The sequence below is a fragment of the Martes martes genome, assembly GCF_963455335.1.
Source record: "Martes martes genome assembly, chromosome: 12".
NCBI classification, from domain to species: Eukaryota; Metazoa; Chordata; class Mammalia; order Carnivora; family Mustelidae; genus Martes; species Martes martes.
The window spans coordinates 90,727,696-90,750,295 of record NC_137900.1 but is presented as its reverse complement, the minus strand read 5'-3'; the positions used below and the strand labels follow the sequence as shown (position 1 = coordinate 90,750,295).

General features: G+C 58.9%; 1 protein-coding gene across 1 annotated transcript in view; it reads right to left on the bottom strand.

Annotated features, from left to right (window-relative positions):
- Window positions 1-22,600, bottom strand: part of ASS1 (argininosuccinate synthase 1) — a 51,521-nt gene that overhangs the window by 11,555 nt on the left and 17,366 nt on the right. The window contains exons 6-12 of the mRNA XM_080820368.1: window positions 21,947-22,003; window positions 19,794-19,868; window positions 16,515-16,585; window positions 15,938-15,968; window positions 10,676-10,766; window positions 7,777-7,861; window positions 7,097-7,161 (exon numbers count right to left, since the gene is read on the bottom strand). Of these exons, the coding sequence (XP_080676494.1) occupies window positions 7,097-7,161; window positions 7,777-7,861; window positions 10,676-10,766; window positions 15,938-15,968; window positions 16,515-16,585; window positions 19,794-19,868; window positions 21,947-22,003 (475 nt within the window). The remainder of the gene's footprint in view (window positions 1-7,096; window positions 7,162-7,776; window positions 7,862-10,675; window positions 10,767-15,937; window positions 15,969-16,514; window positions 16,586-19,793; window positions 19,869-21,946; window positions 22,004-22,600) is intronic.

The following is a 22,600-nucleotide window of genomic DNA, read 5'->3' as shown; positions in this document are numbered from 1 at the left end:
ATGTGCACATGGCCAGACCCTCTCGAATAAATCAGGGGAGTGTGCTGAGCGGACCATGGGCACACCCGCCCTGCGTCCGCTCTTCCTATGTGAGAGCAGCAGGAACGGTCCGCATCCCACCGACGCGACTCTGAAAGCTTCCTTTCTTCCCACCACATCACGTTTACAACGGTACAGGGGCACATTTAAAGTGATCCCGAAAATTTATCACTGTCCTTCCACGCTGGCTGCTTTAGAAATCAGAAAGGATCTGTGCGCCCGCGTTCATGGCAGCAGCACTGTTCACAGCAGCGGAAAGGTGGGAGCCACCAAAATGTCCATCACCGGCTGAATGGACAAACAGGATGTGGCACAGACACGTAACAGGTAGGCTGTTACTCGGCCTTGAAGAGGGACGGGATTCTCGACACCTGCTACATCGGGGACGGACCTGGAGAGCGGCGTGCTGGGCCCAGGGAGGCACATACTGCCCGAATCCACTTCGATGAGGTCCCCAGAGTCATGAAGTTCACGGAGACCGGACGGACGTGGGATGGCGGGGGTGGGGGGCGGGGAGGCGGCGGCAGCGGGAGGTTGTTGCTTGGGTGGGGGCTACCTGGGGGGCTCTCAGTTGGGGAAGACAGAATGCTGGGGGTTTCTGGGGATGACGACTGCGTAACCGTGTGAACCTACTTATTGCCCCTCAACCGCAGGTTTCCAAATGGGTAAAATGGTCAATGTTATGTACATTTCACCACAATTTAAAAAAAAGGTTTTAACCACCTGCTCCCTGCGCCCACAAATCAGAAGGAGATTGTTTTTGACCTTGGAGCCCAAAGGCCCCCTGGGCATGGCTGAGGGTGCAGTCACTCATCCTCCTCTAAAGAACCTTCCAGTCTTCAGTCTTCCACACTGGGAATCAGAGGAATGTCAGCTGCCAGGACAGGTCCTTTCAGACCACTGGTGCCCCATTCTTTTAACTTGGAGCTGCAAACCCCTTATTCAGTCTTTGGCAGAAGCTTAGCACACAGAAGAGAGAGCCCAGGCTCCGCCGCGGGGAGCAGAGACCTCTCTGCAGGGCCCGGGCTCCACCAAGAAGTCCTTAAAATGCCAGTCCAGCCCCGACATCGATTTTACAGACAGACAGACTGAAGTCCTGGGAGAGAAGTGACTTGCCCAAGGTCGCTGGGAGAAGCTTCTGGCTGTCCCTTCCCTGCTCCAGGTTGCCCCTGAGATCCTTTGCCCAAGCGATCCTGTGCTCCCCGGGTCATGGACGGGAATGCAAATCTGGGGAGCCAAGGAGGAACAGCCTGGGCTCCCACCCTAGCTCTGAAGTGTTCCCAAGCGGGAAAGAGCCTCTCTAGGGGGCGAGTCTCTTATCCGCAAACCCCTGACAGCCTGGTCTCGGGGAGTGAGGGACATAACGGGTCAAAGCCCCACCCGAAGACCAGGCACTGCTAGAATTAGGACAGGCCACAGAAGAGCCTGTCCCGTTTCATTAGTGTGGCTCTTGAGCCAATCTGCTGTCCTGATCCCGTTGTGACCTTGGGGGCAAAAGGCCTCCCCAGCAGGAAAAACACCGATGTACCAAGTTCACGCACAGGCCCCAAGCCCAGAGTCCTAGGGCAAGGTTCAGGCCCTCGCTCAACCTCCTTGTCACTCTTGCAAACACAGTTCACAGGGGCTCTGTCATCTGTTTCCACCGAGCGCCTGGGAGCCCCAACCCAGAAAGGCTGTTGGAGGCGGAGATGGAGGGAAGACTGAGAAGAGCCAAGAGCATGAAAATGGGGAGTCGTGGAAAACCTGCAAAAACTCAGCCCAGAAGTCAGGGCTCCTCCTGGGAGGGGACAGGAAGGAGCCACAAGCAATGGCTCCCGCTGGCCCCGGGCCACAGAGAAAGGCCCAATGGTTCAGCCACCTGTTTACAAAGACGTTTGTAGAACATTTAGAAATGTCTGCCTTCAGCGTGGCAGACACGACCAACCACCACGTTAAAGGGCAAGTTTTCAACTCTCCTAGAAATTTCATCACCGGAAGTACAGTAACTCCCTACAAGCCACCTAAAGCGAGACACACGGACAGAAGCTTACTGGTCTTTCTTCCCAGCACATATTAAGAGCTTGCTATTTATTGAATCAGAGACAGGCCGTCTAATGATTTAGTTTTGCTACATCTTGGAAAAACCCAGAAACTCTCAAAGGCTGTCCGTATATTGGCACAGACAGTCTGAACAGTGACAGCTCGGCCAGGCTGAGAGCTGGAGCCCTCCTGCTTTCAGCTCCCAGGGAATGGGACTCCTTGCTTTCCTGTCTTTGGCTGGGCCAGGCCTGGGACAGAGTCCCAGCTGTAATTTCAGGGCGGAGGCTGGGGACCAGAAGGCTCAGAGAACTGACGCCTTCACATGGTTCCCAGCTCAGGTTTGCTGCGTGACCTTGGCTCACCTCAGTCACCTTGTGAGCCCCAGGCAAACTGCTCTTCCTTCTCTCTTCCACTGAGACCTGCCCAGAAGGTAGGTCCCTGGACACACTGTCCCCGTGATGTGGTGGGCACGCTGATGGTTTTGTCTCTAGGACACCGGGGCCGACTCTACAGCATCACCTCCCGGCAGCCCAGAGAAGGGACGACAATGGTTGTGTGCAGGGTGCTGGGAGGACCTCTATACTTTCCAGCCAGCAAGAGCCAGGACCCGCCCAAGGGCCACCTGCTTGCTGGCCCGCGAGAGCTGAACCCCAGGAAAGGAGCAGTGTCTGGTGGGCAGAGCTGCACACCCCTGCGGACTCAGAACCAGCCTCATGGCAATCAACCCTCCTAGACGGCGGCAGGAAGCATTGGGGGCCAGAAAAAAAGCCACAGCCCTCAAATGCGCCGCACAATTAATATTCCTGCTCCTTTTCTTAGGTGTTAAAGTTAATTGTGACTGATCAAAAAGCTGTTTTCAGGCTGCTGCTGTTGTGTGTGTGTGTGTGTGTGTGCACGCGTGCAAGCATTTGAAAGATCCCCCCTCTCCTCTCCGCAGGGGTAGGGGGCTACAGATGATTTCTGTGTATTCCTTCTGGGAAAAAATGACTTAAAAAAAAACCAGTGACAGAAACCTGATGCTAAAAGACTATGGATTTGGGGCTTTTGACAGTCGGCATACAAACCACTGCGCAAAAAGAAGGAGGAGATGACAGGTGAGTCTCGCTGTCGCGGTGGAAGAGACAACAGACATCTTCGCGGTGACACGCACAGCGGCTCCAAGTGTCTATTTTCATCTCCCCGTGTTTACAGGAAAAAGACAGAGGTGTCAGCGGTTCTCTGTGGAGCAGCTTCAATCACACCATAATTACTGCCAAGGGGGGGATGGGAAAAGGGCAAGGAGCTGGGGGGGTGGTGGTGGGGGTACGGAGAGTGGACCAAGGAGGAAGAGGTGGGGACCAAAACACCGCTGCAGCTTAAATCCGTCTCCTCTGTTCCCGAGGCTGCCGGGTTAACCGGACGGCACAGTCTGGCAGAACGGGATGGGATCCGCCAGTCCGCTGCGGTCTGGGTCGGGGTGGGGTGGGGTATGGGTTAGGGCACCCAGACCAGAGGCTCTGGTCCTTTGGGAAAGCAGTATCTAGAGGAAGATATGTGGAAAGGTCCGGGGAAGGGAGGTTGGCTGGAGCCCAGGGGCTTCCCCTCTTGGGTACCAGGGCCGAGGATGGAGGCGGTTGCCATGGTGATGGGGAGGCAAGTCATGGTGGGTCTCTAGCCATCCTCTATGTTCCTGGTGCCCTGCAGGCCCCAGTCTGGGGATCAGGGTGGGCCTCTGAGGGTACGGACAGCTTTGTTTCATAGCTCTCCCTCTACTCCCCATCTGGAACGTTCCATCTGAGCAGAGCCTCTGGGAGGCCTGGACAGGTGGGCAGACAGGTGGGTAAGTGGGCGGGCAGCCCTTGCTTCTTCCTAGCCAGAAAGTGGAAGAGTCAGGAGGAAGTGAGATGGGAGGGGAGAGTGGGAGACAGATGGGAAGGGTGGAGGAGAGAGGGACAGGGGAGAGAAGAGAAGTAGGCAAAGAGGAGGAGGGGGAGGGAGTCCACAGAGGGAAGAGGCAGCGGCAGGCAGAGGTGAGACTGGCAGGGACAGGGCTGGGAGCTAAGGAGAGAGCCAAGCAGGCTAGAGAAGGAGGGGGAAGGTGAGCGGAAGGACAGGCGCTGGCTCCTTCCCCACTTCCCTCCTGCCTGCCCTGCCCCCCCTTCTCCTCCCCACTGATTTCATTTACTTCACTTAATTAGCCCCCCTCCGGAGTTAAAAAGATAATGTGATAATGACCATGCGAACAGCCACAATACAGCAAAAGCTACTCCATCTGCAGCTGCCCCAGCCCCCTGGCCCTCTGACCCCGTGACCACCCCAGACTCAGGGCACTAACACTGCCCAACTCCGCACCCACCTCCCCCCTGCGCCCCCCCACCAAAAAAATACAAGCCGTTTAACGAGTTTCAATTACGAGCTTTGGAAGATCAATACAAAGCCCACCTCCCCCTCGTACACGGAGGTACGGACAATAGCATCTTCCTGTTCTGCCCTCAATATCATTGACAATTAACAGCTTCTCCCACTACTGTAGACTTAATAAAAACCGTGGCACGTGGACACCCCCAATACCCTCATCTACTGCGCCTGCTCAAGCTTCCTCACGACAAATTACTCGGAGCGGAGACATGAAAACAGGACATCACCCTAAACTCACGAAGCAACCCTCTTCTCTCACCCCTCTAACCCAAGTAACAAAACAGGCCAGTTACAACTTCCGGGGGAAGATCACCTGGTATCACCCCACCTTTGATAAGTTGGAGCCACAGAGAGGGCAAGTAACATGCTAAGGTCACACAGCAAGCTCCTGGGAGTCCGAATCCTGTTTTCCCCAAAGACTGTACAACCCTCGGGCTAAATTCCCTGCGTGTAGGGACAGTCCCCCACAGGTACACAGGGAGTACCTGGGCACTGCGAAGGCCATGCTCCAGGAACCTTTTCCTCGGTGGGGGTTTAGGGGGTGGTTAGAAGTCAAGGGAGTCAGAGCTGACTGCCAATCTCAAGGCTCTGAACTTCAGTGGTGATGATGCCACCCAGCTCTGGGGAAAAGGTAGTAGTCTACCATTCAGAGCTCTCTGTATTTGATCCATACAACAACCCATTTCACAGATGAAGAAACTGAGGCTCTAGGAGGCTAAGTTTCTTTCTCGGTGGTGCTGGGGCCAAGATGGGGACTCACATCTGCCACCAGAGCCCAGACCCTATGCATGTGCCTCCCTCAGGCTCCAGGGGCTCAGTCCCCATCAGCCTTTATGGACCACCTCAGAGGGCCCCCTACCTTCTCTCCCGATCTCCCAGAATGTTCCCGATCCATCCTCTCCATTCCACATCTACCAGCCTCTTCTGCCACCTCCTCCAGGAAGCCTTTGTGGCACAGCCTAGCTCAGGCCTTCATCACCACCCCTTCAGTTCAAGTTTACCCGACTATCCCTACCCAGCAGGATGGCATTTCACGGAGTGACCTCGGGCCCATCCTTACCTGGCAAGACAATTCATTTTCACCACAAGTGCAATCCTGGTCCATTGGTAGTAACTACCCGCACCACTGGGACACAGCCACAGTCAGTGATGGCGCGGGACGGGCATGATGGCAGGTGCCATTGAGGACACCTCTGAGCTCCTAGAGGGCACAGGCTGCCTCTGACGTTTCTGCCTGCCCCTGGGGCCACAGCTGTTTATGGGGCATCTCCCCTGCACCAGAGGCCACTATCAAACACAGGCTGGAACCGAGATCTACCCCACCCCAGAGTTCTACCTCTTAGCCTCCACTCTGTGCCTGTGTAGGTCCGGGCATCAGCCCTGGCCTTGGTTTCCCCTTCTGTAAAATGAAGGCGCTGGTCTGTGGCTCCCCAAGGTCCCTCTCTGGTGTGCCTTGCATGATTTACACTGTGTCGTCTCCCAAGGGCAGACTGAGACAAAGGGACCTTTAATCAGATGTTAATACAGGTAGGAGGCAAAGGTTTACCCGAGGACAGAAGGGAGCGGCTGATTGATTACATTGTTCTGACAAGGCCTTCCCCGAGAGTTTCAGTTAGGTTGCTTCTCACAGACAGTAGCTGTGTTGAGGAGGGAAAAATACCCAACTCACAGGAAAGAGGCAAAGTGGCCGCCTCACTTTCCCCCTCCCCACACCTTTCGAGATAAATCCAAACAGGTCAGAGTCAGAAGGATCTGACCTCCATGCCCAGGGCCACCACCTCATACTTGGGGAAATGGGGCCCAGAGGTGACAAGTCAGAGGTCAGTGTCGGGCAAGGCAGGGCGAGCTTGCGTGAGGACCCCCACTTCCTGACTCCCGGACCAGCACCCTGTTCTAAGGGGGCTAACTCTGGCCATTGGCTCTCTGGATAGGAGATCCCCTCATATGGGGAAACAGTCTGGGAGGGGAGGGTGTGATCTGATGACCTGGCATCAGAGGGACCGACTCTTGATTTTCTGAGGGACCGACAGAAACCCATGGGCTCTGGTTAATAAGAGAGGATAGAGGCCCCTGCTTGGTTGGCACCAGACCTCTCTTCACTCCCGGTCCGTCCGGGAGGCGGTGACAGGCCTGGCAGCGGCTCCACACAGAGGCCATCCCCACCCAGCCTGTGCCCTGCCGGACCCTGGGACGGGCCCTGGCCGGCTCCCGCCGCCAGCCCAGCCCACAGCGCCCACCCCTGGCAGGACTCCTGCCCTGCCGGGCTGATCACCGCCTCAGAGCAGCCTCAATGACCATGAAATCAACCCTGCAGGGTCAGCCTCCAAACCTGGCCGACCCGCCCCAGACACAGGAGAGACCGGCCTCCAGGCCAGTCCCTGGCCTCCCCTCTCCTCCGAGCCCCTCCTGGACCCCCAGGTTCCTCCTCGCACTCTCAGGACAGCACTTCTCATCGTGCCCTTGAGAGTCAGTGGCGTAGGGCCCACTGTCCTCGCCTCCCGGGGGAGAAACTGAGTCTGGTGGGGGAAGGAGCGAGCCTAGAGTCACCCCCATAGCAACACCCAAATGGGAGGGGATTCTGAAGGGCCTCTGGGGTCTCCGGGAGCTGAGACACGCTCCCAAGGGCGGTGAGCGGACTCACCTCGGGACTTCATCCCAATGAAACGGTTCTCCACGATGTCAATGCGGCCCACGCCATGCTTGCCCCTGGGGGGAGAACGGGTCCCTGAGAACCACGGGAGGCCGCGGCTGCCGCGAGGACTCGGGTCAGACGCCACCCACCTGGCTGGGCTCTCAGGGGCAGGATGCCGGAGCCCCGCTCAGGGCGTCAGGCACCATCCTGGGGCCCAAGACGCAAAAAAGCCAGGTCACCTGCTTCAACGGCTCACTGGACAGGTGGGGAAACTGAGACCCAGGGAGGGAGAGGACTGCCTGTGTCACAGTGGGTTGGCTCTGCCCTAGGGCCTTGCGTGGCACCAGCCCTAATCACTGCTGTCTCTGCTGCTGTCTGGGTCTCAGGTCCGGCAGGAAGCTCAGAAGCTCTAGTTGGACCGTCCCTAGGGGTGGCAGACCCTGGGGGGGGGTGGCGGGGGGCGGTTATTAACCTTCCAAGGCTGAAGGCCACCAGAGTTTCCCATCAAACCGGAAGACCCCATGCCTGTGGGCTGCACCGAGGCCACTTGGCCTTCTCAGTCCCTGAGCCTCAGGCCATGAGCACCAGGTACATTGTGCACCGCCCCCCCCCCGCCCAGTGCCAGCGCTAGCCACGGGGGTGGGGGGCGGTTAGGGTCCAGGAAGGCCTGGCCGGCCGTGGGCACTCACGCGACTTCATTCAGGTACACGAAGAGCTCGAGGGATGTGCGGTGGGTGGTGCCGTCCTTGACGTTGGTCACCTTCACGGGGACCCCTAGGGCGGGAGGAGAGGGCAGTGGGCCAGCGGGCAGGGGCTCGCGGCCTGCCACCCCGCCCTCTCCCTCCGCCCGCAACGCCTTAAATGGATCTGACAGATATGGACTCCAAATGACTCCTTGAAAAGCCCTGTGCAGGTTGGGGCCTGCTGGAGGGAGAGAGGGGGCGAGAACGCCCCCCAGAATGAAAGGGAAAATGCAATAAAAACGTGCCCCCCCACCCTTCCCATTCTCTCCGTCCCTTTTGCATTTAGGGTCTGTGAAATTGGAACCAGCCCTGAACTAATTGAATTTCACGCTCCACCATTGTCTTACGCCGGGGCACCTTCTGTCCCACCAGCTACCCAGGCCTCCTGGCCGAGGTGCCGCGGAGCTCGAGCTCGTGGGCGCGCCCCCGCTTGCACATGCACGCATGCCCTCGCGGCCCCCTGCCACGACGTCGGGTGGACCCCAGCGCCCCCCCACCAGCCTCCGACCCCGCACCCCAGACCGCCCCAGCCAGCTGATGGCTGGGGTGCAGTGGTGCCCGCTCGCGCAGCCAAGGGGTCGGAGGCAGCGGTGAATTCTGAGAAGTGGGGTCTGGGGTGGCAGGAGGGAGGCGGCCGCCGATCGCGCGGAGGGGAGAGCGGGGCTGAGTCGAGGGGGGTGGCAGGGAGGGGGGCAGTGGGTGGGTTCAGGGTTGACTTTGAATAGCAAGGAGCACTTTCTTGAGCGGTGTGAAATGAGCAATAAATGTATTAGGGGGCTAACAAGAGAGCTGTAACAGTGACAAAGGAAAGCTGTTCAAAGTTGGCGGATAATCCCCCACCCATCTGCCCAGCTCATTACCATGTAGCCAGCAACCGGGTGCCAATCAGGCCTCAATAGCGGCTTTCGAGTCTTTATTAAGCCAGGCGCCGCTTGGAGGGGCTTCCCTCAAGGCGTGTCACCTCGCCTTTCTTCACCCCCATTTCCAGGGGTTTTATAACTTGGTTGTAAATTGCTATTAAATGTAAGTCTGCCCAATAATGAACCTTAAGCCCCTCTCGCCACTGCCCGCCTCTCCCCTCTCCCTTTCTCTCCCTCCCGCTCCTATTATGGCCTTCGCAGGGGCCGTGGATGGGGCCTGCCCCAGAGAGGAGCCGACATTGTTGGTGCTGCTGCCGGAGAAAGCCTCTTAGCCTTTAAAATAGTTAATAATTAGATTAAAACTTCAAATAAATTAACTAGAGGGTGAATGGGAGTAGTCGGGGACGGCTCCTCCTGTCTATTTTTTTTTTTTTTCCAGACGGTCCCCAAATCATTAAAATGGATCACGTTTCTTCTTCGGCTCAGCTCTTGGGGCTGCCCTATTTCTGGAGGAAAGGCTGCCAGAGCCTTGTGTCCGGGACCCCCGCTGCCTCCTGCCCGCCTCCCACCCTCACCCAGGCTCCCTGGGGGGACCCATCGGAGGTGCCACTGGGGGCCATCCCGCCACCTTCTCCGAGATGATGCCCGGGGATGCCCCATGCCTGCTGACCAGGCCCAGGTCAGACAAAGCGGGCATTCGGGGCTCTAGCTCCAGTCAGGGGCCTCAGCCCATGGACCCTTGGGTCTCCAAGTGGTGTGAAATTCAAGGGCTTGAACGGATGGGGGGAGCCATGGAGATGCCCACTGGTTTGCCAGTCTCTCGGGAAAGGCCAGAAACAGGCACGTTATTCAAACACGAACAGACTCGACTTCCCCCACCCCCCTCACTCTGCACACCATACCCGACACCTGTGAGCATCATTTCCTTGGCCTATTTTAGAGGCAAGTGAGCCCGAGGCCCAGAGGGGCCTCATGGTCACAGCAGGATGAGTGAGGGCAGGGATCTGCACCCCCCACTTCCCATTCCCCATCCTCGGTCCCTGAGGTCCCCTGGGAGGGGACGAGTCCCCCTCCCTCTGCTCTGCTCCAGCCCAGGCAGCCAGCTTGTGGATGGACTGTCCATCCTCCCTGTCCAGGCTTGGGAAGACCTCACACCTCCTCTTGGATCCTCCAGGTCCTGCCTAGCACCACCTCCTTCAGGAAGCCTCCCTGATTTCTCCAGCTGCCAGGATAAGTCCTCTCCTTGGGTGCCCTGAGCCCTCACTCTGAGCCTGGTCCTGCCCTTCTCATTACCAGGCACACCTTGCATTCCTCTCTGTCCTCCATGGCAAGAGGTGTGCCTGGTGCCAGGCTCAAGACTGGGCATTCAGGCCAGGCCAGCAAACACGTCTTGTTGATAGCAGCAAAGATAAGGAGATCAGGACACCCACCCATGGCCAAAGGGTGTTTTTGAACTTGCAGTTTTTGAACTTGGGGTGGAGGGGTGGTCCTACGGTGTAGGACTAGCTGAGGCTTTAGCTGGGGGTCAGAGGGGCCCCTGAGGCAGGCTCTCTAAGACCCACCATTTACTGAGCACCTCTCCTTGGTGCCAGGGCCCAGTACAGGACACATGCCTTACAGACCACATTCTATACCGTGAAAATGCCAGGCGGCTGGTGTTTTTATCCCCAGTTTACAGAAGAGGACACTGGGGCCCATGAAAGCTGAGTGACTATCCAAAGTCCCAAAGCAACTGGCAAGTGGCCACTTAGGGACTGGAATGCTCTCACTCCAGACCTGGTGTCCATGAGCCCATGTGATGGGCAGCTGAAGGTGCTCTTAAGTCTGGAGGCTTCGATGGACTACGCCGTCTGGGGAAGGGGGTGGTTAGGAGCCCCTGAAGCCCCCGCCTGAGCTCTGGCTTCCAGAAACACAGGAGGGATGCAGTGGGCTCATGCCCAGGCTCCCAGGCAGAGGGCAAAGAGTCCCGACAGGTGGGCACCTACCTTTCTTGAACTCGATCTCAAGGATGTCAGGGCTGTTGGGGGCTTTGGCGGGGTCCTGGGTCTTTGTGTAGAGGCCCGGAGGCGCTTGGTTCTGACAAAAGACAGAAAGAGGTTGGAGGATGGGGTGTCCGGAGCCGAGCCATGCCCCGAGGTCCCTCCACACCCTGCACCCCACCTCCCACAGAGATCTGCACCCTTCCCCAGAACCAGAGGGTTGTGGCACCTGCCACTGACTGGCACAGACCCACGGGCCTCCCAGCCCCCAGCCCGAAGCCGGCCCCCGCTTGCCAGGGGCCTGGGAAACAAAGGGCTCAAGAAATCAGACAATTTTTCCCCTCAACTTGATCTCATCTTTTTCTTCGACGCCCCCACAGCTGGAGGTAGAATAGCAGCGGAGGAACAAGTCAGGCAAGAAAAGTGTGAGTTTGGAGGAGCGAGGCGGCCGCGGGCCTCCCGGGAGCGGGCGCTCGCTCTCCCAGGCGCGGGGAAATGGGGTTTATTCTGCACTGACCGCAAAGCTAATGACTACGCGTGACCCCAGCAGGTGCTCTGGCGAGCCGAGCCGTCCCCGGGGTCCTCGAGGTTAATACTCACAGGGAGAAAAGAGAAGAGCAAAGCAAAAACCCATTTGAAAACACATCAACCTTTATGTATATTTTTCCTTGGGCGTGTTGGAAAATGGGCCTCTCGTCTTGATGCAGTGGGTAGAGGGGGCCACTGGCTGCCTGGGGCTCTCAAAGTCCCTCCCAGCTCCCAAAGCCCAGGGCCCAGGGGCCCCCCAAGCTGTGCTTGGGCCCTGGCCACCAAGGAGGTTGGGGGGCACCTGTCAGCCTGACTGCTCTGGTCTCTGCTGTAGGCACCTCGGGGTCCAGCTGTTCCCACCTGGGATGACCTGGGATAGGCCAGTCCTTAAATCTTTGCTTTCGAGACCCTATGGACATTCGCTTGTTACTTTCCGTCTGCGGCTTCCTTTGGGTTCACAGCAGCCCCGCTGGGTAAGAAGGTCAAGTGCTTCTATAAGTGAAAAAATACAGGCCGAGGGGGAGGGACTCCCCCCAACTAAGAGTGCATTCTGTGCGGGCCAGGACCCGGTACAGGGCAGGGAACCCCGAGGCCAGCCGCAAATATGTGCTGGATTTTAGAGCGGTGGAAAACATCCCCCAAGCCAGGAAGTCAAGGTCCCCAGTGGTGGGGCCTTGGCCAAGTTGCTTTACTTCCTCGGGCCTGTTTTCCTCACCTGCAAATGGGGAAAGGATGCCTCCCCTCGACTGTCTTACACCTTAAGCATATTGAGAGTTTTTATGGTTTTTACTGGGCATGAACATTACCTAAGAAAACGTCAGGGAGGACCAGGTGCGAGCCACAGCCTGCTCTGCAGGTGGGGAGGACAGCTGGAACGGACCCCCGGGAAGGCCTTCCTCCTAGAAGAGCCCCCGACCCCCGCCAGGAGGCAGGAGGGCTGGAGAGCAGAAGAGCGCGGGGTCCCTCACCTGTGGTCACTTCACTTGCTGGCTCTATGTCCAGGTGACCAGCCATCCTGGCTCCCGCACCCCTAGGCACACCTCGGTCCCAGGCAAGGGCGACGGCTGGGCCTTCTAGCTCTACGTCTGAGCTCAGACAGGGGCCTGTGGTGGACCCGGCACCTCCCGGCCGCTGTGTGATGTGCGACCGGCTGCATCGCTTCATGTTTCCATTTGTCCGGTGGGAATAAGGACCCAGAACTGGCCCCAAAGACAGACCCAAAGAGAGAAAGGGTCCTTAGGGACTCTACATCCGAAGCCTCCAGGGACCAGGTGGAAAATGAAGGTGAAGAAGCGGCCCGACCGCACCACAGTGCCTGCCCCAGTCGTGCGGAAGCCCCGCTGTGTGCGGACTCTGGACTCCCTGTTCAGTGCTCTTTCCATCACCCCCTGCTGTTTCCCAGCCGCTTTAGAAACCTAAGGGCTAAGAAACAGCATCAAGGGCTTTGGCCAGAGACAGCTAGCATCATTGCTGATGGGGACAGGGTTCGGGTGGTTTCAGAGAAATGCCCAGCTCCCCCAGGCCCGGCTGGGTCCGCCAAGCACTGGATTCCTTGGGCACAGACAGGCCCGATGACCAACCACCCTTGGCCAAAAGGCAAAGTGAATCAGGGCTTGGGTCTCTGGGTGTCCAACGTGACTCCCCAGCCCCTTTCCCTGCCTGTCCGGAGGGGGGTTGGGGGCACACTGCCGGCCCCCAGCCGGGGAGGAACTCAAAGCAGGGTAGCGGTGCCGAGAGCCCCCACACCCCCACCCACAGCTCCTTTCTCCCACGTCCACCTGCACTGCCTGACCTTCTCCCGCCACACTTCTCCACGAAGCCCCAAACGGATGAGCGGGCCTGCCCTTGGAAGGAGAGAGGAGGTGGGCAGACCCGCAGGACGGGCGACATGCACTCCACGGTGCGAGTCGGAGGCAGCTGGCGTGGTTTCCGACACCCTGACAGCGCCGATTAAATAAAATAACTAAATAGAAATAAAGTGACGTTTGCTTTGCATCCGAGGTGGCCGGCGCCTGTCTTCTTTTTACTCTCCCTCCTAAAAGCCCAGTTCAAATGACAAATAGTTTGTTGCCAAGTATCAATACCCTCTATTTATCCAACCCAGCGGGAGGGCTCACTTCCAATGTCATGGGGGGGGGTGCTGGGGGGAGGGAAGAGAGGGAAGAAAAAAGAGAGAGAGAAAGTGGGGGGGCTGGGGGGGGAGAGGACGAAAGAAAGCATGAAACAGGGCTGAGAAGGAGAAATTGGAAGCAAATGGCCCATGAACTAAACCATGATGTAGAGGCATGATCGATGCCGCAAATGGTTTATTCATCCGTCAGATATGGCGGCCCGGCGACTGAATGAACTCTTTCACTCGGTGCCGTATGAAGTTAAAGCAAGTAAATTTCTATCTTTCTCCGCATTAGCTGCCTCATTGCCTTTCAATCAGCCCTCACGGAGGCAGAAAATGGCTCCACCATCTGCCTTCAGACCCTCCCTTCGGCAGGTCTCGGGGCTTTTTTTGGAGAGGGGGAGGGGGCACCGGGTTCCCTTAAGCCCTGTCTCCCCATCTCCTCCCGAGGGGGCCGGGGCGGTGGGGCGCCCGAACGCTCCGCCTGGAGGGTTAAGACGGGGCCTCTAGTGGCTGCCTCCCAACTCCAGAGATCCGGAGGACCATGTCCACCAGGCTTGGGCGGGGTGGGGGGGGGACCCCCGGGATGCAAGGGAGGGTCCTGAGGCTTAGCCTGGGGGTGCTCCCTGACAAAGGAGGGCAGGCCCAGAAAGCCAGAGCCTGGGTTCCTCAGCCTCACCCCACGCTTCTCCGTGGGAATGAGGTTTCCTCTCTCTCACACCCAGCCCAGCCTTCCCTGCCCGAGGGGAGGGGTCCTGGGAGGACCTTGGCCCCTTCCCCCCAGAAACAATCTGAGCCTGCCTGAGGAGGCCGCGAGGGACCCCACTGAGGTGGAGGGATAGGCCAAGAGCTTTCTGTGTTGCAGAGGGGAGGGGCTGTGTTGTCCCACTGTGTGCCGGAGGAATCAGAGGCTCAGAGAGGTTGGGTAACTTGCCCAAGAGAGCACAGCAGTAAGGGGAAGTATCGGGATGCAGACCTGGTTTCTTATCTCAGGGTGACCGATGCATCAACCTTCCCGCCTTGATCGATGGCAGAATCCTTGAAAAGACTCTCTTTGGCACCGACTCATCCAACCACCGCCTTCCTGAGACAGGAGGTCGGAAGGGAAGGACCTGCCCAGGGTCACAGAGCCATCTGGACCCCCAGCCCTGGCCCCAGGGGCCATTTCCCCTCTGGCCACGCCTCTGCTCCCCCAGTTCTGGTGAGAGTGTTACAGGATGTTGGGAGGCGGGTAGAGCGGACAGCCGGCCTGTGCGGCCTGTGTGCAGCTTGGCCTCTGCAGGGCCCAGCCTCGCCCGCCCCCCTCGGTGCTGACTGACTGGCTAATTAGGGGTGGCTGGCCTGAGTGTCGTGGGGTCAGCAGAGCATGAACTGGAAAAACCTGTGGCCAGCAGGCAGCAGCTCCATGGGGCCATCAGCCCCCAGGGGGCAAGGGTGCGGGCTCTCTTGAGTGACACGGTTGGGCAGAGTGGAGGGTGGGGCGGGGGGGGGGGTGTGTGCAGCGCCGCGTGGGGGGCACCGCAGAGGCAGGAGGGCCGGCTCCTGAGAGATATGGGGTGAGTCACTTCTCTGGGCCTTGGTTTCTCGGTTTCCTCGCCCATAAGACGAGGGCGCATACAGCCAGCAGCCAAGGAAAGTAAGCCAAGAAAATGCTATAAACCCAGGCCTGGTCCCAGAATCGGGTGTTGGTAGGTGTTCCACTGTCACCAATGCTGACTGGGCGGCTGGGTCCCTCCTGAAGCCAACCCAGGACCCCCCGGGCTGGGCTCCAGCTCTCCCACCCTCCCCAACCCCACCAGGGCATCCTGCCCTCCAGCTGGCCTTCTTGGATCCCCCAGGCCCAGCTGCCCGAGCACACTCCTTCCCGAACGAACGTCAGACAAGCAGCCCACCCCACCCCCAAACCAGCCGCCCTGGGTGTGGGGCTGAGCCAGGGAATGGAGACACATTCCCTCAGGGACAAAGAGATTTTTCTCTTCCCAGGATGGATTTCGTCCTGCCGGACCCCCACCCCCACCCCATCTCCCACGGTGGCGGGGGGGGGGGGAGATACAAAGGGAAACCCCCCCAGGGACAGAAATCCTAAACTTCAAACAGGGCCGAGGCCCAGCCTGGCCAGCCTGCGAGGCTGGGGACAGGGGATCAGGGCGGCCTGCCTGGGGCGGCTGTGGAACACAAACCCAGACAAATGGGTCCTGAGGCTCTAATCTGTGCCACCGGCCCCCCCACCCCCCAACCCCATTGCAGCAGAAGCAGCCTGAGAGCTGGTAGGCACAGGCTGGGCCCTCCCACAAGTGTCTCATCTGCCTAATTGCTTCTTTATTGTCTTACAATCACACACTCTCTCCATGCTGCCCTGAAATATTTCCTTCCCCTATTCATCCCAGTGGCAATTAGAAAAAGAGTGTGGTGGGTGGGGGGGGGTCTCGAAACGCAGCAGCAGCAGCAGCAGCGTGGAGTAGGCAGGCGGAGGGGGGGCTGGGGGGAGGGTCGGCCCCAGGCCCACACCCGGCCCCCGTGAAATTTCAAATTAGGCTACAATCACATCAGACAGCATCGGCACGGAGTCGCTACCACCAAAGACGGGTAGCCCCGTCCACAGGAGACTGCGGGGGTAGGGGGCTTACCTTGGGGTTCTCCAGGATTCCAGCCTCGTAGCTGTAAGGGGGGAAGAGGAAGACAGGGGATCAGGTGGGGAGGGGCAGGGAGACACCCTCCCCAACATAAGCTTGGTCTGCCCTTCTTTTTCTGGCAGAGCAACTGCAGCTAACCCCGCCCGGAACATTCTGGGGCTCCCACAGTTGGCTGTGGGCGCTGCAGGTTGCAAGAAGGAGCCCCGGGGCTTCCCATCTGGGGGGGGGGGTGTGTGTGTGTGGCTTCATACATGCTGTTCTCTCTGCTTTAAACACACTCTTCCCCTCGCACTTTGGACAGTCAGTCCCTTCTCATCCTTGAAGCTTTCATCTCAAACGTCACTTCCTTCGGGAAGCCCTCCCTGATACCCCAGCCAAGGGCAGGTGCCTATTACCTACCCCCTGACACCACCCCCCGCCCCACCCCAGCCCTGCAGGGAGTGGGCAGCAGCAGCGGGGAGCGCTGGGTGAGGGGCAGGCAGGGACCACTACCAAAGCTACAGGTGCCCTGGGGAGGCAGGTGCTCCCGAGTGTGGGGCAGCGCAGCGCACAGGTGGGACGTCTCACTTACCTGATGTGCATGAGGTTCTCGTCCATGCTCCATGGGTTCTTGGGGGTGACCGGGATGGGGATTCCGTGTTGCTGCGGATGAGAAGTGACACGGGGCCAGCGTGAGGCAGCTTGAAGGTGGCCTGAGGGCCACGCCCAGCTGTCTTGGTTTTCTTACAAGGCTGTGGACATTCCCCAAACTCTGGTCCTCATGCAGTCGAGACCGGCACCCCTCCATCTCCTTCCCCTCCCCACACCCCTGGCTGCCTGGGGAATGAGCAAGGGCCCCATTACTGGACACGCTCGTGCAGAAACTACGAGGCTCTGTGTCTAAGATATCATGGAGTGGACACTGACCTTGGAGGTTCCTTCCAGAAGATTCTCTGAGTCTATACTTCATGGGCCCTGAAGCACTAGAGTGTGCCAGGCAGTGTCCCAGAGGCTTCCCACTTGCTGACCCCGCCCCTCTGCGACCCCATGAGCTGGGGGGTGGGAAGGGCCCAAACTTCCACCGTAGATCTCAACCGAGGCGCGCGTCCGCGTGGTACTCAGTGTCGCCTGGGGAAAGGGCTTCTAGCTCCTGGCACCTGTTTACGGTACCCGCCTGGCATGTTCTGGAGCCACTCCTGTCCCCCTGCCTTGCACAATCACCATGCACATGACTCTGCAACCCTTTAAGGAACATCCCAGCTACATCCCCTACCAGCTCTAGCCTCCCCTAGTGGTTCCAATTACGCCTTGCTTCCCAAATGGTTCAATCCATTGTTCAAGGAGAAAACTCATCCCAACCTTGACTCTGGGTCTGAAGGGTGTTGGTGATCGCTCCGAAGGCCCACCTCACTCAGCCTTTGGGATTAAGGACAAGGCTGACCCCTTAGCCACCCTGAGCTGTCCTGGCTTGACACCTGGTTGGATTCCAACATGCACATTACATTCTGCTTTCCCCTCCCCTCACTCATGGGGCACAGAGGCAGCTAAGTGGCCCTGCCAGGCCTCTGTAAAGCAGTGAGACCGGACGCTTTGCTTCCCAAGACCCTTTCAGCACCTTGGCCCCCCTCCCAACCCGTGGTCCTAGAACCTGGCCAGCCCTGGTCCCTGTAGCCCCCACCAGCATCACCCCGTCTCTCCTGACGGGGCCACCCATGATCTGCCCTCAGTCCCGCTACAGGAGGACTCCAGCCTCCTCCAGGTTTCCTTCGTCACCACCTTAAGATTTCAAAATAAATGAAGCTAAAACCCTCCAGATGCGTTTTTTTGTTTGTTTTTTGTTTTTTTTTTAAGCTTTACCTGGGGAATTGCTTTAAAAGACAGTCCAAGTCTATTCTGGGACTTGTGTACTCTTCAATTTAAACCACATGGGCAAACAGGGACACCTCATTTAGAGGCTGCTCAATATCGGGGGGGGCACTCATCCCCCCAGAGTTGCGACCAGGACTTTGGGCGAGAGCTGGAGCCCCAGGGCTGGGGGCCCAGAGAGCCGGCAGATGGGTTCCCCGCAGCCTTTGTTTTGGTGGGGGGGCTTGGAAACACTGTCGCCTTCCTTCCCACTGGGCCTCCATGGTCGCGGTGGGAGCAAGGAGAGGAGGAAAGGAGGGAAGGTGGGAGGGACAGGACGGGCGGCTCTCCCCGCGGCACGAGACACACACGTATGCCAGAAATGGTCCCTTGACCAAAGAGATTTTTGTCCCCGCCTGCACCACCCCCATCAAGAAACTCTTACTGCAATTGAGGACAGAAAACAAAACCACCTTCCCACAAGTACACAGGCAACGGCCCTGCTTCCCAGCCCCCTCCCTCGTACGCTGGCCTTTTAAAAGAAATTAATTACGGTGACGATGCTTACGACAGGATGATGAGCGGGGGAGGAGTGGAGTGAATGTGTGTGTGTGGCTCTCCTACCGCACCTTTTGGCCTTGGCAACTCGCGGGTCTTGAAAGCAGGGGGTTTTCAAAGTGCCATTGATTTCTGTCTTGGCTGAATCAGCTGTCTGATTCTCGGTTTTGGACAAAGCCCGGTCGCTGCTCAGTCATTCTGGTCATTTCGTGGGTGCGGAGACGCGGCCTCCCTCCCCGAGTGTGCTCAGGTTGCCCCGAGCTCAACGCCATACCAGCCGCCCAGGGAGGCTCCGAGGCCTGGGACCCCCCCGCACACCCCCGCCAGGGCCCCTCTCCTCACCGTGCTTTCCTGTTTCAAGATTACTGGGGACGGAAGCTCCGTGAAGGGACCTCTCCCCCAAAATCTGGGAAGGAGGGCCCACAACACGCCTGAAATTCATCTTTGCTGGGACAAAACCAGGAGTCGCTTTTGTTTGGGGCTTAACGGAAACGAAGGGCAAGCCTCGGGTCACCCTGGCCCTCTCCTGAACCAGGATGGAGACGGGGCGGGGGTTCCAATTCATTATTCTTAAAGATGAACCGGGCTCCATATTCTGTCTCAAGGAGACGAAGGGGGGTGGGAAGCCTCATCCACCCCGGTTCTCTTAATAGCTCTGCGATTTGACAATTTGTTTGGCAACATATGGGCTTGCTCTTGTAAACTCCCCTCTTAATAATAAAACAACAGATGGTACAGGAGATCTTTCCTCCAAGCCCTCCAGGTCTTAATGGGATGCTGGCGGCCGGGGCCGGGCTGGGTCCCCGCCGCGTCCCCTGCCACGCGGCACCTTGGCTGCTGCAGGGGCTCACAGCCAGCCCCGGTGACTGCTATTTAAAACCCGAGCAATTTTCTGGTGTGTGCACCGCGTTGCTTTTCCCCCGTCTGATTGATTGAGGCTGTTTGTCAAGGACTGCCATGGAGTCGCTAAAAAGAAAGGGACCCCGGGGAGCGGCTAAGGACCTTTGATGCAAAACTTCTAATATGTTTTATTGCAACTTGTACTTCAAAAGGGCTGGCTCGACAAAAGCCTTTGTCTGCCAGGGCCCCTCGGAGCGCCTACCTGTCCCCGGCAGAGAGCAGGGGACAATGAGCAGCCCGGTAATTGCCGGCGCACCTCCCTCACACCTCCCACAGGGGCAGCGGGAGAAGGGGAGGCAGAACTGAGGACACTCCGAGGAGATGCCCAGCCCAGGCAGTGACCGCACCTCTGCAGGGGCTGGCCCTCTGGAGCCAGGTGGACCAGGCGGCGGCGGGCGGGGTCAGCTGGGGCAGAGATTCAGTATCCCCACCCCCCCACCTCCTACCATCCCCCGGAATGGGGATCGGCCCCAGCCTGGTGTGACTGGTCCAGTCAGCCCCTCAAGAGCGTTATGCCCCTGGGGGCAGCAGGCAAGGGCTGGGGGTGTTTGGGGAGACGCAGCCATACCTTTGCATACTCCATCAGATCATTGCGGCCCTGGAACCGGTTGTAGAACTCGGGCATCCTCCAGGGGGCGATGACCTGGGTGCGGGGCAAGGGGTCAGGTGGTGGGAGAGCCCGGATGTTGGCTTCTGTGGGCCCTTGCCTGGCAGAGCCGGCCTCTGTGCTAAGGGGCCAGGGACACCCATTGCTCACCTGGGGTCTCCAGCGAGGAGACCCATGTGGGCCGGGCAGAGGTGCCCCACTAGGGAGGGGAAGGACAGGACCGGCTACTCTGGGGGTGGTCCGGGCTCTGTGGCAGGAAGGCCCTGCGTCCCCTAGTTGGGTCCCTGTCCTTCTGGGCTTCCGTCTCTCTGAGACTTGGGGCTCGACCTTGCCAGGCCTCATGTTTCTTGCTGGCAGAGCTAGTACACCCACTCCCATGGCCTGGGAACTCAGGGGGGATGCACGGGGCTGCAGACGCCCCTGCTCCGGGACAGCGGAGGCGGGGGGGGGGAGCGGACAACAGACGGTGCTCTCTACACATTCCTCTTGCTTTCTCTCCTTCTGCTCCCCAGAGCCGCTCGGGGTGGGGAAGGAGGGGAGTGGGATCCTGACTGGGGGCACTGAGCTCATTTTGGCGCAGGGGCTCCATCGGCCTGGAGGTGGAAAGGCAGGTCCCCAAGAAGAACCCCCACCCAGCCCTGGAGCCAGCCGGGCCCCTGCCTCTGCTGGTGAGCTGTCCTGGGCACACCCCCCACCCATGCCTTAGAATGAGCAGCCGCCTTGAGCAGACCCGGCCCTGGGAGCTCCCAGAGACCAGCTGTGGCCCTCCGCCTCCCGCCCCCCACCCCCCCGGCTTGCCCTCTATGGACAAAGATTCAGAAACAGGACACCTGGCCCCCCAAGCTACTGTGGGAACCTAGAGAGGGGGGGTCAGGAGAAAGCCCCCGTGACCACCCGTCTGCAGGGAGCCAGCTCGCAGCCACCTCCGAGGACTTCTCAGCTGCCCAGTGTTTGGGGGAAGGGATCACTGCAGCGCCTTAGCTCCAGGCCACTCCCAGCCAGCAAGACCCTGCGGCTGGTTAAAGGGACAGGGAAAGATGTTCCACTTAAAAAAGCATGAAAGAAAGAAAAGAGAAAAAAAGGGAACCCCCCTCCTCCCCGAGGGCCCTGTCAGAGCTTAGGAGAAGGCAAATCTTTTGCAGCCTGAGGTCCAAGTGACCTCTGAGGAGCTTAGACCTAGGCCAGTGTGGTCCAGTCCAGTGGCACAAGCCACCCATGGCCCCTGGGGCCAGCAATGTGGCCGGTGCCACCCGAGACGGGCTGCCACGGATCTCAAAGACTGTGGACAGGGGTGGAACGCAGCTCATGAGGGATGTTTTCGTCTCCGTGACAGGCTGAATGAGACGGGTACACAGGGTTCCGTAAAATATAGTATTAAAATGATGTCACCTGTTGCTTTTTATCTTTTTTTTAATTTTCTTTTTGGTTTGTTTGTTTTAACGGGGCCACTAGAAAAATCTAAATCACCCGTAAGGCTCACATGGGTTACACACTGCGGCTCTGAATGCCTGGAGCCTGGCCCAGGGCCTGCACTGAGTAGGTGCCTGGTGCATACCGAATGAAGGAAGGAAGGAAGGAGTGGATGGACAGACAGAGGGACGCAGGCCCAGGGCCAAGGTCAGACTGGAGTGGGCAGGGGTGGTTGATTCCCCCTGATCCTGGTGATTCCTACCCAGGAAAGGGCTTTAGGCTGCTGGGGCTCAGACAGACAGACAGAGCTAGGGCCTTAGCTGGGTGACCCCGACCGGGGTTGAGTGGGCTATGAGCACCCCTGAAATAGGGCAGCAATGTCACAGCCTGCACCCAAGAAGCTAAATCCGGGAACACCGAGGACACTGGCCAGAAGGCGGCCACATCTTTCTGTCCCAAGCTCCCATCTCTCCAGGCCCCTGGGTGGTACCTCTGGGAGGGGCTGATGGTCAGAGAGAGTGCTGGACCCCCGTGTCGGGCATGAGCCCATGGTTTCTCCACAGCAAGACGGGCACCACCCACCCGGAGGGTCAGGTGCCCTCTGTCCCTGTCTGTGGAAACTCCCAGAACTCCATACCCTGCCCTCCCCCCACCGAGGCACCTTAGCTCCCAGCACCCACCCCGAGGGGAGGGCAGCATCTTACCTTAATCTGAGGGGCCAGTGAGTAGCAGGTGAGCTCAAACCGGACCTGGTCATTTCCCTGGAACACGGAGCAGGGGGTGGTCAGGAGCCGTAGCACAGGGGCGGGGGCAGGGGTCTGGGGGTCCGCGAGGCAGGGGCTGCCCCTCACGACTGCTGACCACTGGCCGGGGGCCTGCTCAGGGCAGGTCCACTGCATGGTCCTCCTCTCACCCCCAACCTCGAAACCCTCCACGGTGCGTACTACTTTTTGAAAAATGACGGTTGGTCTTAGAGAGGAAAGCCCAGCTCCTGTCCTCCAGGCAGAGTCAGGACGGGAACACAGGGCTCCCTGGGCGCTCGGGTGTGCGGGACAGGATGCTTGTGGGCCTGGCTCATGGGCTCGGCGGTGACTGCCGCGACTTCTGTGCACGTCGTGCTATGTGACATGTGTGTGTATATGGGGGGGCAGATGTATGCGGGGGTATGTTGGCAGGACGGGGACGCAGGCGTTTGGGGATATGGCAGGGCACCCACACGTACCATCGTGTATGTACTCACTTCAGGGGGCGTGTGTGTGCCTGAGGCTGGGGGTCTGGCCCCACAGAGATCCCGGTCCTTCCCCAGGCAACCCCCAGCTGCCCACACCTCGGCCTCTTCCTCAAGTTTTCCTCCCCGC